Genomic DNA, 15,216 nt, shown 5'->3' with positions numbered 1-15,216 from the left:
GTTGTTAACATGTAAAGTCTCCCCACAGTTATTATGCAGGCGGACATCTGTTGTTACTGAGGTTCAACGTGAAGTAATGTCTGATTTTTCCATCAAAGACAATTCTGAGGAAATTTTTAGGCTAAATAACTAAAATTACTATGATAAGAACGACTTGTAAAATGAAATAATTCAGTGACAGGTGATGTATGTATGTGACTGTCAGAACACATGCAGTAACAGTGATTCTGGCCTTTGCTTTAATAAAAACAGATGATCAGGAATGACTGACAGTACAATAGTTCATTTGTTTGGTTTTCATACACACAGGTTTAGCAGTGAGTCGGTTGATTATATAAACTTTATAAGAGACTTTTAGGACTTTTTTCACTGCTCTGATAATCCCTTAATCAGCACATCCTCCTACAAGTATTCGCTTTGTCCATCATGGCATAATGATGCCGCTGTGGTCTGCAATGATGATAATCTGTAATTTAAGTTGACCTTTGGAAGAGAGTCACCAAGCTAAAGGAATCCACATCCACAAAGAGAAAATTAAATGATGACGAAAGGAGTGTCTTAACATTCGATTTAAAATCTAAAATGTAATATGCAGGACTCCAGTGTATCTGAGACCATGTTCATAGTAATGAGTTTTAATCTGTAGTCTTGTCTATCGATGGCGACATCTAAGTTACAATAACAATTTTATCCACACAGATTCCTTAAGAAGTCAACTCTACATGCTTTACCACGCACATTTTTGTCAGTTTTCACTCAATCTGCTGTTTACAGAGCAAACAAGACAAACAGAATGGACCAGTAAAACACAAAACAATACAACAACAACAGGCAACCTGAGATCCTCTTACAGAGTCACTGAGTTTTTTCAAAACGCAACAAGACTCCAGAGCCTCAGGTAATCCCATCATGAGCGCCTCACTGCCCCTCCCCTGGCAAAGGCTTGGCTTGTTTACACAACAGTCAGACAGATTTGTCAAGACCCTTAGCTCAGAGAGTCGTAAAACAACAGACAGAGAGTCTGATGAGTCAAAGGAGACATACAGACAGACAGGTAATCAACAAGGCTAGAGAACATTTCAACAGGACAAACAGATGAGAGAATCGTGAGAAATGTCTCACTCTGGTGCCACAAGATCATCAGCATTTATTATTTTAATGCCTCTCACATCTGTAGGTGACTGATGCCTGGTGTCATTTATAGATTCACTGCCGCCACAAACAACTGTCCTCCAGTGGAAAGTATTTGAATGAAAACCAAAATCCAACTGCTGATCATAAGACATAAACCTGTTTTTATACTGAAGGATTAACAGACCTTTAGGAACTTTTGAAATGAGCTCAGAGGTCACTAGCTCAGAACTGATTTCATGACAGCTACAGTGTCAACACTACAAACAATAACTGACTTAGTTGTATGTCTGTGTAGATTCTTAGTTTATCGGTTTTCATGATCGGCAAAAAAAACCCTGATAACAATATTGACCGATATTACATTTTTATGCCAGTATCAGGCCGATAACATCAGTGGGCCCATATTATCAGACATCCCTAATGATGATGATGCTCTATTACAACACTTACTTTTTCTTTATCTATTTATGAATAGAGCTGCAAAGGTCTTGCATAAATATCTACAAAGCATTTGCAAAGATATGTTTGGTCTTAAATGTCTCGGTTACTGATTCAGCTGATTTATAGCGAATGGATCTATATTTATCTACTATTTACAACCACACAGAAAGACTGACTTTGCACTTTAGCTTGACCAAATGCTACTGTGAGATAAATCCATTTGTCTTAATAAATACTTTTTTTTAAAACAGTTTTACGTAATTTTAGGCAGCACAGTTAGACACAGTTAATTAGAATACACTGTTGTTAGCTGCACAGATTTATAGTAAATAATAGCCAGTCTGCAAGCAGAAGCCTGTTCATATTTGGTTTTGTCTTTTATAACAAGAGCTGGAATACAGGAGTAATCTTTTTTTTGTAACTCCTCTTTACTTTTTTATTGTCTTTCATACAGACAGAAACCTGTGGAGAAAACAGTGGTACAGATGAGTAGGAGACAGACAGGTCTTTGGATTGAGCAATCTGGTGATGTTTCAAAAACAAGCACACCTCCAGATATTTTTCAAAATACCGACTCATTTCTGGTCTCATTCAACACAATCCTGAAGTAAATTCATAAGGAACAACCACAGGATTAGCTTCTGTCATAGCTAACTGGTCCCGTGGTAAAACTAATGTTGTATTTTTGTAACAGTGGGCTTTATGTGGTTAATGCAATACTGACAATAAATACTATATGAAACTGTCATGAGCTGTTATTCTATAGAGTGTTCAACATTAAGTGTGGTTTGATGGCCCTCTGGTGGACAGATCTATCTGTGACAATCTACATAAAACATTCACATTTATCTAAGGTAATGAGTTTAACAGTGAAGTCCGTTGTACAGGGCCAGTTTTTCAAATATCAAACTGTGAGTAAAAGAGGAAAGCTACCTGTCTGACACATTGAAATATGACATTCAACCAGAATTTGAGTCATGAGTAAAGTTTTGTTGTCACTTTAGCTTTCATTTGTTTGGCTGCAGAAGGAAAAGGCATCAGATTTTTTTGTTGGGGCCTCAACAGAATCAAACAGATAAAACTTACATTTGTACCTCTGTGTCACAGTCTGTTTAAGTCTGAATTTGCAATGAAGACACAGTACAAACTCTTATTTTCTTTTTTCATTCAAACTGGTATCTGCTGTATATATGAAATGCTGTGCATAAATTCCAGTACTTGGTGTTGTGTAAAATCCAACATTATCACAATCCACGCCCTGTGATTGAAGCTGTTTGTCAAACAGGCCTAATCAAAACTTTGTTGGGGTTCAGCAGTTTTTCTGGAGAATTACAGATGGTCTGATTCCCAGTAAGGCCGAACAGCTGATCCTCTTGGAGTTAAGCTAGTTTACAAACAGACTAACTGTAGCTTACACTGTCCCGCCAACCATTGTCACTACTCACAGACGATATCCACAATCCCCTGCTGATCCTCAGTCACACACATCCCTACTTTCCACCTGCAGTGTTTCTCTAACAAACCAGAGCAAGACCCAACAATGAACTAGAACATCGATTAAATAGTACTGCAGGTTAAGAAATGGATGCATCTTTAACAGTTAGATGAGCCTGTTTTAGATGTGTCAGGTTGATGAATATGTCACTGTAAAGACAAATATGTCAATACAAACCGTATAATAATGCTATCAGGATCAGGGGTTGCTTTGTTCTCCCTTCCCTGATATCACCTGTTACACGAATTGTAATTGTAATTTTACAAAATTTACAGAAGTCTTCTATGTTCATTATGATCATGTCTTTACAAATTCCAGAATTATTTAGTACAGAAATACTCACTTATTAATGAAAAATGACTGGATATTACTAAAATGTCAGCTAAGTAGCCGTTCGAATTTAACAACAACCACTTTCTAGTTAGCTAAATAATAAGACAATGAGCTCATTCAAAAGTTGTTTTGATTGTGTTCTTTTTATTAAGTTGAGATAACGATGACAGATATTTCTTTAATGGCAGTATATCAAAGTGGATTTAACATATGTCAATAGGTTTACCACAATATCTTTATAAATAACTTTCAATTTCAATTTTACTCACTTGTGTAGATATAATATTTAGAAGAATTTTTCTGCAAAAATGCCATGTAGTGTTTGGTTATAGGTTGATTTTAGGCCTGAAAACAGCAAAAATGTCAACTATGACACAAAAAGTCCCACAATTATATATTGACCCAATAAGTAAGACTTTTAAAGTAGGATTTGTATGTTATTAGTACTTTTACTTAAATAAAGGATGGGAATAATTCTGCCACCAAGGATGGCTCTTTTGCTTTACTTGTAACCTTGAAGCCCTGAAGTTATTTCTGCAGTCCAAACCAGACGTGGCTTTAGAAACATTCTTAGTTTGGTCCTTCACCTTGCAGCACCCCGAGTGGTCTAGCAGCTGAGTTAATAGGACTAAGATCTCTGAACATCAGACCACCAGTAAGCCCATTACTACTCAGAGCGTATTGTCCTGTGTTTGGCTGCATTTTCTTGGGCTCAGAAGACATTAGCCACTTACATGGTCAAAGTGCAGCATGTTTCCAAGTCTGAACTGCTGAGGAATACTTTTTTGTGATCTACATTTGTAACTAGAGCCTATTAGAGTGAATTTACGATTTTCCCACGAGCACAAAAGACATCTTTCTCATATGTTTGTTTAGAAAAATATTTTTTATTTGGATTTTCACATTCACTCCAATCGCTGTTGCAACAGTAATATTTTCCTCTGACAGACAGGATGGATGAGCGAAACAAGGAGGAAATGGGTAAAAAAGATAAACAGAAGAAAATCTTGGAGAGTCTTGCGGATTTTTCAGTGTTATTGTTTTGCTTTTTTTTTTTTTTGCAATTTTCTCTCACTTATACAAATGCACTCTCTCATTCTCCTTCTTCTTGCTGTCAAACCACCTAGACTGCAGCTAGCCGGCGTACATTTCTCCCCTCCTCTCTGTTTAGCAGGCTCCAGACTGCAGGACAGGCTGAAACTGTCCGGCCATGCAGATATCCTCCTGTTTCTGACGGACGACGCGCTGGATGGCGGGAGGCAGGCCGCGTGGGTTCCTGGAGAAGACCAGGGCGTAGCCGTCCTCGCAGCTGCCGTCTTCTTTCACGGTGCGGCAGGCGTAGGTGATGGCGTAGTTGTCGTAGTCGGTGTCGATCACCCAGTAGTTGTCCCCTGGTTTGGACAGAAAGGTGTGAGAAGGACTGTGGGGTAGAAGAAGAATGTGAGGTGCAGAGGGAATGTGTGCAGAACTAACCTCCGCTGGACAGGTAGCTGGCGAGTCCCTGATAGTTCATGAACATCTTTCCGGGGGTGGTTGGGTCGGGAACGGAGTACTGAGCGGCCATGTCAGCACACACAACCCAGAAGCTGCAAAATGATGGTACAAACACATATAAGCACTATGCAGAATGTGAAATGAGTGCAAAAACTCTCCCTTTTCTAGCAATTACAGATAATTCTTACTGTGTATGTCTCAGAAATTCTCATTCCAGTCTGTAGTAGGCAGAGTTTTTTATGCCAACAGTATATTTTACAGGTTCTTGAGTGCTGAACTCAGTTGTAATTCTTTTGTTTGTGCATTTAAGCCCACGTTGCTGTGTAAAAATCCCCTTCTCCAACCTGCATTTTCTTCCTAATCCTTCATAACCCAGGGAAAAACACGTGTTATAGTTAATGCCGTTCAACACATTCTTTGCTAGAGTTCCTTTCATAAATCTTAACTTGGACCATGAGCAGAGCCTGAAGACATTTCTTAACTTCTGTACCCAGGAAACTGAATATCTGAAGTGGCCCCTCAACTCCCCAGATATTGACAGAGAATCAAGAAGGTCTTTGTGCCTGAAAGGACCCTTTGCCCTCAGCAAGGATGAGGATAGCGCTTGTGCAAGAGCAATGAGATCAGAAGGTCTGGCTTTAGTGTATAACTGTAAGTCTAAAAAGTCTAAGCCAATTCTGTAATTTTATCCATATATGATGAGTATAAACACTGTCTACCTGACTCTCTAACTTACCCAAACAGAGTGACACGTCCTTTGGAGGAGGCAGTCATGGAGCCGTCATCGTCGATGGTGTACTCAGCTGAGATGTTGTCCTGCAGGAACAGGCCTTCTGGGTCTTTCTTCTGCAGTGCGTACCACTTCCCTGCATACTGCAATGAAAAGGAAAGACGGGCAAAAATCAGTAACTGCTTTCAACATTTTTTTTGCAAGATGCAGGCCATTTGTGTGTTTGCATTAACTCACCCTCTGGGGTTCGAAGTCCTCTTTGACGGAGAAGCTATCAACGACACAGGAGGCGGACAGAGAGAGCTCGACGCAGGAGACAAAGACCAGCAGCAGGGCCAGCTTAGAGGATCCCATTCTGTAATGAACAAATATCAGTGTTATGTGTCTGTCATGTTTTGGAGTTCAAATTTAAATACATTTCATTGTTAGAAATTCAATTTTGCATCTTTACTCTAAAGTAGCCCATCAACTCCTGTTGTATGATGTAGCAATATTATAAATATACCATCAATAAATGGCACCATTTAAGATGAAATATAGAAAACAGTAGGACTAGTTGACTGCTGGTTAGATTTCAAATTATGCTGAAGCAATGCATTTCATTCTAAAAACCTATTCCATGTTAAATTCCAAAATGTAAGCCAGGAAAAATCCCTTTTGGACACCAACAGCCTGTATGTCCTACCAGTTCGTACAGTATCTTGGTAAAGTCTCTCAACAGAAATAAACAACAACTTTCTGACAATGATATAACTAGAATGTAAAGATTCTTACCTGTTTTGGTTCAAAGTAGCGACTGTGAGTAATAATCTGTACGTGGTTATCCAGCAGATTGGGTATTGTCTCAGGGGCTGCCCTTATATATGTGCACCGCAGACAAGCTTATGGCTGATTTTCGCTGCTTGGAACTAAATAAGGTGCTTAAATCTAGAGGTAATCCTGTTGGGTTGAAATCCTTATCGTAATCTGGCTTGTACGTTCAAACCTGCCCAAGATTTACTATAAAAACAATTAAACCTTTATGTAACTGATGGGAAGCGCTGTAAAACAGACACATGAACACCAGGGCTGGGCAGTGAACTGTAGTTTTGAATGTACACAAAATAGAAATTTAGTAGGAAGTGGACCTTTTAAAAATTATTAAACGTGCCAACATTTGTAGAGTTAAGGCTAAAGTTGCCCAAGTAACAGAAAATAACACTATAACACTAATTGAACTACTGCCTCTACTACTACTACTATTACTAATAATAATAATAGTGTTTCAGTGTCTTATTGTTTTGCTCTTGTAGCTGCAATTATGCAGCTACAAGAGCAAAACAATAAGACATAAGCAATGTTTTTATATTACACATTTAACAGCTGATGAGTCAAATGACCTTACAGTTGATAAATATGATTTTAGTATTATCTTTTATGCAAAGTTATCTTAGTAATTAGTAAAAGTATTAGTTATATTACATTTAAGACGCTACAATAATATGTAAAATATGACACTACTGCACTTATTTGTGGAAGCATGAATAGTGAAATAAATACTATGAGTAAAAATGTCCACTTATGTTTTTGAACAATGTTTGTATTGTATTTGCACAAAGTTTTCCAACATTACATTATGCTTTCTTTGTGCTTTCTGTGAACCAATCTCAGCTACCAAGCTAGCTAGCTTACATACGCTTTAGCATGTTAGCATATCATGCTTTTTTTTTTAGCGTTTTCGAATTACGTTGTATCTCTAACAGACGTGTATTCTTCTTTAATAACTATTTAAATATTTCAAGTGTGTTTGCGTTTATTACGTGTGCCTCGACCCTTTTGAAAAGTGAAATAGTTCCTGTTGTTCGAGGTTTGGACGAAGCTAACGTCAGTTTGTTTGATATCGCAAGCTAACGCGGACGTGAGCTTCTTCTTAGCTTGCGACATGAGCTACAGTTAGTGATGCATTTTTAGCTAACACGCAGGTATGGCTGTTCGAAGTCGTCTTGTTTTTTCTTTATGAGATTATAACTTGTAATGGTTAAATTATTTATTGCATGTTTTTTAAAATATAATGCTAATGTTGTGTGTTTACAGTTGGCAGTCACTTCCAAAAGGCGATTTCAACAGAAGGAGGCAGCGAACCTTGCCAAGCCAGGTTCAGACAATCAACGGATCACAAGGTAAAGTATGATGATGGAAATGTCCAGCAACCATCCACATAATTCATTTTTATGAAAAAATAAGCTGACACAGACTCATTACGTTTACTATATGTGGCTCAATCATACTTAGTGCCACTTTGAAATATAGTAAGTCCTTATTACTCGACAAGACAGAGATCTGATAAACCTATAAAGTGCTATTGATGTATGTTCTAAAAATTGTGAATTTAGACTAAAAAATATGACACAGCTGAAATTTGAGAGGATATAAAACTATTGGCACCCTTCAAAAATGACACTAATTGTGTTTTTATGACAAGAACTTCCAGGGATGAACACTCAATTCCTTTTTTATATACAGTTGTCATGAAGGTATTGATAATAAACCATTGCAATGAACTGCTGCAATTAAATAGTGAAACTAATGCTGTAATTTAGCTTAAATAAAGAAAACCTGCAGTTAAACTTGTTTCCTTCTGGTTTTCCACTGAGAAAAGAGTGCAGAAGTCATTTTCTTAATCATTTGTGGAACTCATGAAGTAGGTTCCCTGAAGTGCTGACTTGATTTGAGGGAAAAGAGTAAAGCTGTATAGCGTTGTGTTGTGTTGTCTTCCTCAGCCACAATCAGCTTCACTGGAGCTTCGTTTTTTCTGGCCTTTTCTTTGCAAAGTTCAGGGATGTGATTTTTCCGCGAATTTGCGGAATTCTGCTTTTTTTCAGGGATGGGAATTTTCCGCGGATTTCCGCGGATTTCATTTCAAGTTTGAACACTTTATTGTCACTGATACTCCCGCGAGATGGTAACGACGTTAACGATAGCTTGTTAATGACGATTTTAAACGACCCAACGATTGGAAGTCGCTGCGCCGCCGCCGCCGCCACCTGCCGCCAACTTGCTGATCCCATCCCTGAAAGTTTCTAGAACCCAATGTTCATGTATTGATAAAGAAGGAAACTGAAATGTAAGTTGTCATCACTAATTGTATTCTAAAACTCATGGGAACTTTGGCAATCCATCAGTAAAGCACAGAGGATGGCTCAAGGTAACAAAGCATTGTCTGAACATGTTATGTCAAGGTGAATTGCAGGAAAATGTAAAGGACTGGGAGCAGACAGACTCCAGGTCAAGGACGTAGACTACACTCTGTCACACCACCTGCTGTAATACCTGCCAGGCGAGAGTAAACAGAATTGGACTACCTAGTTATGCTGTCTTCTTTGGCTGAGTAATCAGGGTGTAATCCTCTGAGAAGTGGTGTGTAAACACATTCAAATAATTCAGTTAGGTAATTAAATACATGAACTAAAAAAATGTTAAATTTGGACTCCATCTTCAACAAAGAGACGTTTTCAGAAGACATTTGGGAGTTTTAAGAAGCACTCAACATCACGAGGGCCTAACATTGCAGACATAGTGTCCATTTTCACAGTCATTCATGCTCGTAGGTACAGACACAAACACTCATTTCCTGGATTAACCCCGGTCACCTGAGATTACTGCTGAAAGAATATGTCATGTAGTAACATCCAAAGTCTTTTACGACTCCTGTCTGTGCTCTGTTTTACTATTATACTTTTTACCCCTCAATTGAAGTTCTTTAATAATGAGGTGACCGTTGTAGACTGACCCTACACTGATAGTAAACAGTTACTTCAGCAAGGATACAGACAGACAAGTCAGTCAAGGCAGCTGATCTATTTTTTCCATTCACTGTGCTGCTCATTACTATAATCCTACTTCCACGGACTGAAATAGAGTATTGACAAAAACGGAAAAACTTGACACCTTTTTAATTGAATTTAAAGTCCTATGTGCAAAAATGGCATGGAATGCTGATTTTCTTATTTTCAACACTTTCAAACAGGACAAGACCACTATATGTGTTTGTGCCAAGGTTATTAAATTGGACACATTAAGCAGAGTAGAATTACATGAAGGACTGAAAACAGATTTGATGATAAATTTCCCACAGTCATTTTGTGACCCTGGAACTGTTCTGTGAAAAAAATACTCAACAGTGATCTTGAGGTCATTCCTGGCCAGACTTCCTGGGCTTGTGACCTTTGATTTGTGAGTGGAAGAATTTCATTAATTTCAGGAAAAGACAATTTTATTATTGGCATCTTGAGCTGGAAAAGATTTATAGAGACGAGAGTAAAAATGTGTATACGGGAACAAGAGCTTCCTTCATGAAACAGAAAATGCCCCAGTGTTTGATGTCTGCCAATGACATTTTGTAACACATATTTTGTAGCTTATATTTTAATTAGCTGTATTTTTCCTCTCATATGATCCTAAGAGGGGCTGCATAGTGGTGTAGTGGTTAGCACTTTCGAATTGCAGCAAGAAGATCCCAGGTTCAAATTAGGGATGGGAATTTTGACTAATTTCCGAACCGACTAGTCAGTTCAGAAAACTTGCAATTTAACCCTTTAAGCGCCAAAGTCGCATATTGCGACAAGCAACATTGCTGAACATAACAAGTCATAGCTTCAAATATACTGCCTCATGTGTCTCATGTACTGTACACCAGGAGATGGCGGACATCTGGAACTTCAATCTGAGCATCAGTTGTGGGCGTGTTTTCATTCAAAGTTTTGGAGTTTACAGAGTTTCGCCGTCGGAGCGTATCAGAGCGCAAGACGGCACATTTTAGAGTGAGAAAACTCACCATACCGAGAGGTCTGGTCAACGCTGACAAAGTACTTTGGCAAGTAATGGCTTACTCAGATTCTGAAGAGGAATATTCACCCTCTGATGAAGATGTTCAGTCGTCCACTGAGACAGAAAGTGCCGCTGCGTCTGTGCGTGACGGCAGCGGGTCGGTGCGCCATGACAGTCCACAAGCAGCACATACCGGAGCCGATGCTTTGCTTCACGGGGTCCGGAGTGGCAAGAGTCGACGTGGTGGGTGTAGCTGGAGTGGTCAAAACACCGCTAATGATGAGGGGGATACCAGGGGTTGGAAAAAGACGCGGGAGAAAATGCACTGATAATAACGATGGAGGCTGCAGTGGCGTTCACGGCCCCGTCGTAAATGACGATGATGATGGCTGGGTTTGCTTGACAGATGAGGAAGAGTTTCACAAGTGGATCAGACATTTTGATAAGCCTGTTGGGTATCATTGAGAGAGCGATCAAAGGAACCATAACTGATTTAATGAGCCATTTGCAGTTTCACTGTACCGGCCGTGTGTACTTAGACTTGCATGGCTTAATCTTTGAGACAAGCATATGCTACTGGCAGGATCAACCAGGTAGCCCAGACGGGAAGAGCGTGCGGCGCACGCCCGAGCGTAGAGCTGCATGGCGGCGCCCGGTCGGGACCGGGGGCCGCGAAGCGTGGCTGTGCCGGGGGGGGGATGAACGGACAGGCGGTGTAGGCATTGTTGCCAACTCCTCAGTAAGGAAAGTCGCTGTTGGCTGTCCTAGAAGTCGCTAAATGACGTCATCGCCTAATTTGCATATTTCCCAGTTTGCATGTAATTGTAATCAATGTTGTAGGAGAGAGGAATAACGTGGAATAGACCTAAAAGTGAGTATAAAACACCCAAAATATGTTTTTGTACTAGAGGCTAAATGCTGTGGTTTATTATCCCCTGCCTCCACGAAATGGAAAAGGGGGATATAGGTTTGGCCTCCGTCCGTCCGTCCGTCCGTGCGTCCGAGATGAAGGGGACAGCTTTTCTCGGAAACTATTACAGCTAGGATTACGAAATTTAGTGTGTAGCTTCACACCATGGACACCTTGATCAAGTTCGAAAATGAGACCTGTGCGATAATATTTAACAGAGTTATGGCCCTTGATCACTATTTTGGATATAGACTCATAGACATCACATGTGGCAGGGAATATTGAAGACCATGTTGTCTTGTTTTAGCATGACAGTGAAGAAACATTTTCGTTTATATGGCTCCGTAAGTCTGGATGGGATCTGTAGGGACTTTGCGCATGCGCGATTCATCTATTGTCTGGCCGCGGAGTGATGTGGGTCTCCCCCTCCCCTCACGAGGTCTGCTGCGGGGTTACTGGATTGACAGCCTGTGCTCTGGGAGGGGGAGAAGCTCACAGCAGCACCTGCTGCTTGTTGAGGACAGTAACTGCAGAATGAGCCGAGTTTTCCTATTTGAGTCTCCAAAACGGCAGAAAAAGTCGCTAGATTTGTCGCTAGTCGCTTTTGACAAAAAAAGTCGCTAGGAGCTTTGAAAAGTCGCTAGATTTAGTGAGAAAGTCGCTAAGCTGGCAACACTGGGTGTAGGTTTGGAGAAATGAACGTGTCATCCGGAGGTCGACCGCCCCCTGCTACCTGTACGTGTGAGGGGAGGGGAGGAGGAGCAATTCTCTACCTGGCTGCTCAGCCAGTGTTGCCAACTTAGCAACTTTCTCGCTAAATCTAGCGACTTTTCAAAGCTCCTAGCGACTTTTTTTGGTCAAAAGCGACTAGCGACAAATCTAGCGACTTTTTCTGCCGTTTTGGAGACTCTAATAGGAAAACTCGGCTCATTCTGCAGTTACTGTTTTCAACAAGCAGCAGGTGCTGCTGTGAGCTTCTCCCCCTCCCAGAGCACAGGCTGTCAGTCCAGTAACCGCGCAGCAGTCCGAATGAGGGGAGGGGGAGACCCACATCACTCCGCGGCCAGACGACAGATGAATCGCGCATGCGCAGTCACTACAGATCCTATCCAGACTTACGGAGCCATATAAACGAAAATGTTTCTTTCTGTCATGCTAAAATAAACCACAGCATTTAGCCTCTAGTACAAAAACATATTTTGGGTGTTTTATATTCACTTTTTGGTCTCTTTCACAACGTTATTCCTCTCTCCTACAACGTTGATTACAATTACATGCAAACTGGGAAATATGCAAATTAGGCGATGACGTCATTTAGCGACTTCTAGCGATTTTTAGGACAGCCAACAGCGACTTTCCTTACTGAGGAGTTGGCAACAGTGTGCTCAGCCTGTTTACAAAGAAGCCGAGGCAGAGACACGAAGAACAAGGTGCATGATGCTTAATGCAGCATTGAACCGACTAGTAAAATAATATAAGGTTTAATAAATGAGTAGGCGGTTAAACGATTAAACGACAAGTCGCGTACATCCCTCGTTCAAATCCCAGCTTGGGCCTGGGATCTTTCTGCATGGAGTTTGCATGTTCTCCCTGTGCATGCGTGGGTTTTCTCCGGGCACTCCGGCTTCTTCCCACAGTCCAAAAATATGCTGAGGTTAATTAATTGCTCTAGATTTCCCGTGGGTGTGAGTGTGATTGTGATTGTTTGTCTGTGTATGTGGCCCTGCGACAGACTGGCGACCTGTCCAGGGTGTCCCCTGCCTTCGTCCGAGTCAGCTGAGATAGGCTCCAGCGTCCCCCGCAACTCTAGTGAGGATAATGCGGTGCATAGAGAACGGATGGATGGATGATCCTGAGAGGCAAAATAAGTCACCTGTGACGCAGGGGTGTGTAAAAGCTTTCAGGACTAGAGGTGCTAAGAAGGTGGTTGAAGAAGTTTGACTTCAGGGCCTTCTGCCAGAAGGCTTTAGGAAGTCAGGTGAGGTGGAAAAAGGGCCACAGTAGGGAGGAGGCTGTGGGGGATCAATGGGTCAAACACAGGACTCTCACCCAGGACACTGAGGTTTGTTTCTCATGTGAAACCAAAGCAACTTTTGTATTTTTTTTTCCAGTTGCAAAGTGGTTAGCTTTAGCCAACAAAATCCACATGGTTATTTTTTGGAAAAAGATCAGATTTGGGGATAAAATAGACCCTTTCATAATGTTAACCACATGTTAGAAAGCTTCACTAGCAGGATGCCCTGACAGCAGACTATTCTGTGGGTCTGCTGCCATCTCATGGTGTATGGGAGCATTACAGATGGTAAGACGTAGAGTCAGGATGTGACCATGTGACCCGATCCTGTTAGTGGTGTTCATGGACAAGATGTCAAAGTGCAGCCGGGGTGAGGAGGGAGTTCGGTTTGGGGACCTCAGGATTCTTTTTGTTTAACATTTTGATGATTTTTTCATTCCTTGCTTAAAAGAGAGATGGCATTGATACGTGTGTAGGAATTTCTCCAAAGTTATATTACACTTGTAGACAAAATGTGGTCTACGTTGCATTAAAAGTTGCTTATAAAATGTTATAAATACAGAGCTATATAGGCTGTGTACTGCCAACAAGAAGCACGTTTTTCCTGAAAAACAGGACAAAAATTCTGTTTCAAGTGAATTTTTTATGCTGTGGAAGCCCTAATGAGATCCACAGTGTAGATATATGATGTTTGTTGTGAAATGTGTCAATAACTATCAGATTAGGCAGCATGAAATTCGTCACACACATTAATTCCCTCCTTAGAATGAACTGTAAGAACAATATTGATCCTCTGACCTTCACCCAGCACCTTCAGTACTTTTGTTTGTCACCAGATCAAAACTGGTGACATTCCCATCAAATTGGGCTGAACTTTGTGTTCATAATAGCGCTAATGAGCAACATGCTAACGGATAGAAAGCTGGTAAACATTGTTTATATTTACCACTGAATAATTCATTGTGTTATGTAGATTTTATATCAGCAGACTAAACAGTTTTGAAATTTAAGCATTCTCATTAGATAAAGCCAAAACAGCTTCACTTTGATGTAAAAAAAAAAGTGCACTATTTCTGAAACCCAGAGAAGTACAGAGTAAGTGTGTACCACAGTTGATTCAGATGATATGTGGATTAATACAGGTGATGCTACAGGTACACGTCCAATACACTCTCTCATCAAAGTGATCAACCTAAATCACTACAGCCTCCTTCCCTCGCTCATTCTGTCACACGTACACATGTTGGACCTGCCGTAATCTATTATAGTGGAAGCAGATTATGTATTTGACCTTTTGTTTAAGGTGTTTATGGATCCTTATTATAGACAGGTCTTCCCAGCTCTGAATGGAAGGATTAATTTCCCTACAGAAGCGCAGGACATTTCTCTTTTCCCACTTTGTGTCTGTGCTCTGCATGTGGACTGCATTTAGAATTGTACAAAGACAGAGAGTTGGGGTGCTGAGATAATCAGCTAGTGTCCTAACTAAACAGGGCTTATGCCAGAGGAGGCCTTGTTTAATAAGGACTTAAAGAGCTTGTACAGGTAGACCAGTGAGAGCGAGAGGTAGATGCAGCGGACTGTAATCAATTAAAAAATCTAGGAAAGAGACTGTAGATTTAAGGAAACACCATGTAGTGTGTGTATACTTAGCATTGATGTTTCTGTACGTTCTGTTGATATCTTGTGATGAAATAGGATGTAATCAAATCACACTTTTGTTTGAAATACACAAGAATCTGTAACTTGATGTATTTACAAAATTAAATTAACAAAAAAAACAGAACAGTTGCTTCTCAGGTTTTTCTATTTATTATTATTAGATGCTATTCTTGTATGTTTTTAGGCCTTCAGCTTTG

The 15,216-nt window shown here is 40.3% G+C and overlaps 1 protein-coding gene across 1 annotated transcript; it reads right to left on the bottom strand.

Moving 5' to 3' along the window:
* Positions 1-4,270: 4,270 nt before the first annotated feature.
* rbp4l (retinol binding protein 4, like) lies at positions 4,271-6,510 on the bottom strand. Its single transcript, XM_022206191.2, has 5 exons — positions 6,402-6,510; positions 5,865-5,982; positions 5,634-5,770; positions 4,877-4,989; positions 4,271-4,794 (listed from the first exon to the last, which is right to left on the bottom strand). The coding sequence occupies exons 2-5, from the start codon at positions 5,979-5,981 to the stop codon at positions 4,571-4,573; spliced, it is 591 nt and encodes a 196-aa protein (XP_022061883.1). The 5' UTR covers position 5,982; positions 6,402-6,510; the 3' UTR covers positions 4,271-4,570.
* Between the last annotated feature and the right edge of the window lie 8,706 nt (positions 6,511-15,216).

The sequence above is a fragment of the Acanthochromis polyacanthus genome, chromosome 18 (assembly GCF_021347895.1).
Source record: "Acanthochromis polyacanthus isolate Apoly-LR-REF ecotype Palm Island chromosome 18, KAUST_Apoly_ChrSc, whole genome shotgun sequence".
NCBI classification, from domain to species: domain Eukaryota; kingdom Metazoa; phylum Chordata; class Actinopteri; family Pomacentridae; genus Acanthochromis; species Acanthochromis polyacanthus.
Note: the sequence above shows the minus strand (reverse complement) of the source record. Positions and strands in the feature narration are given on the sequence as shown.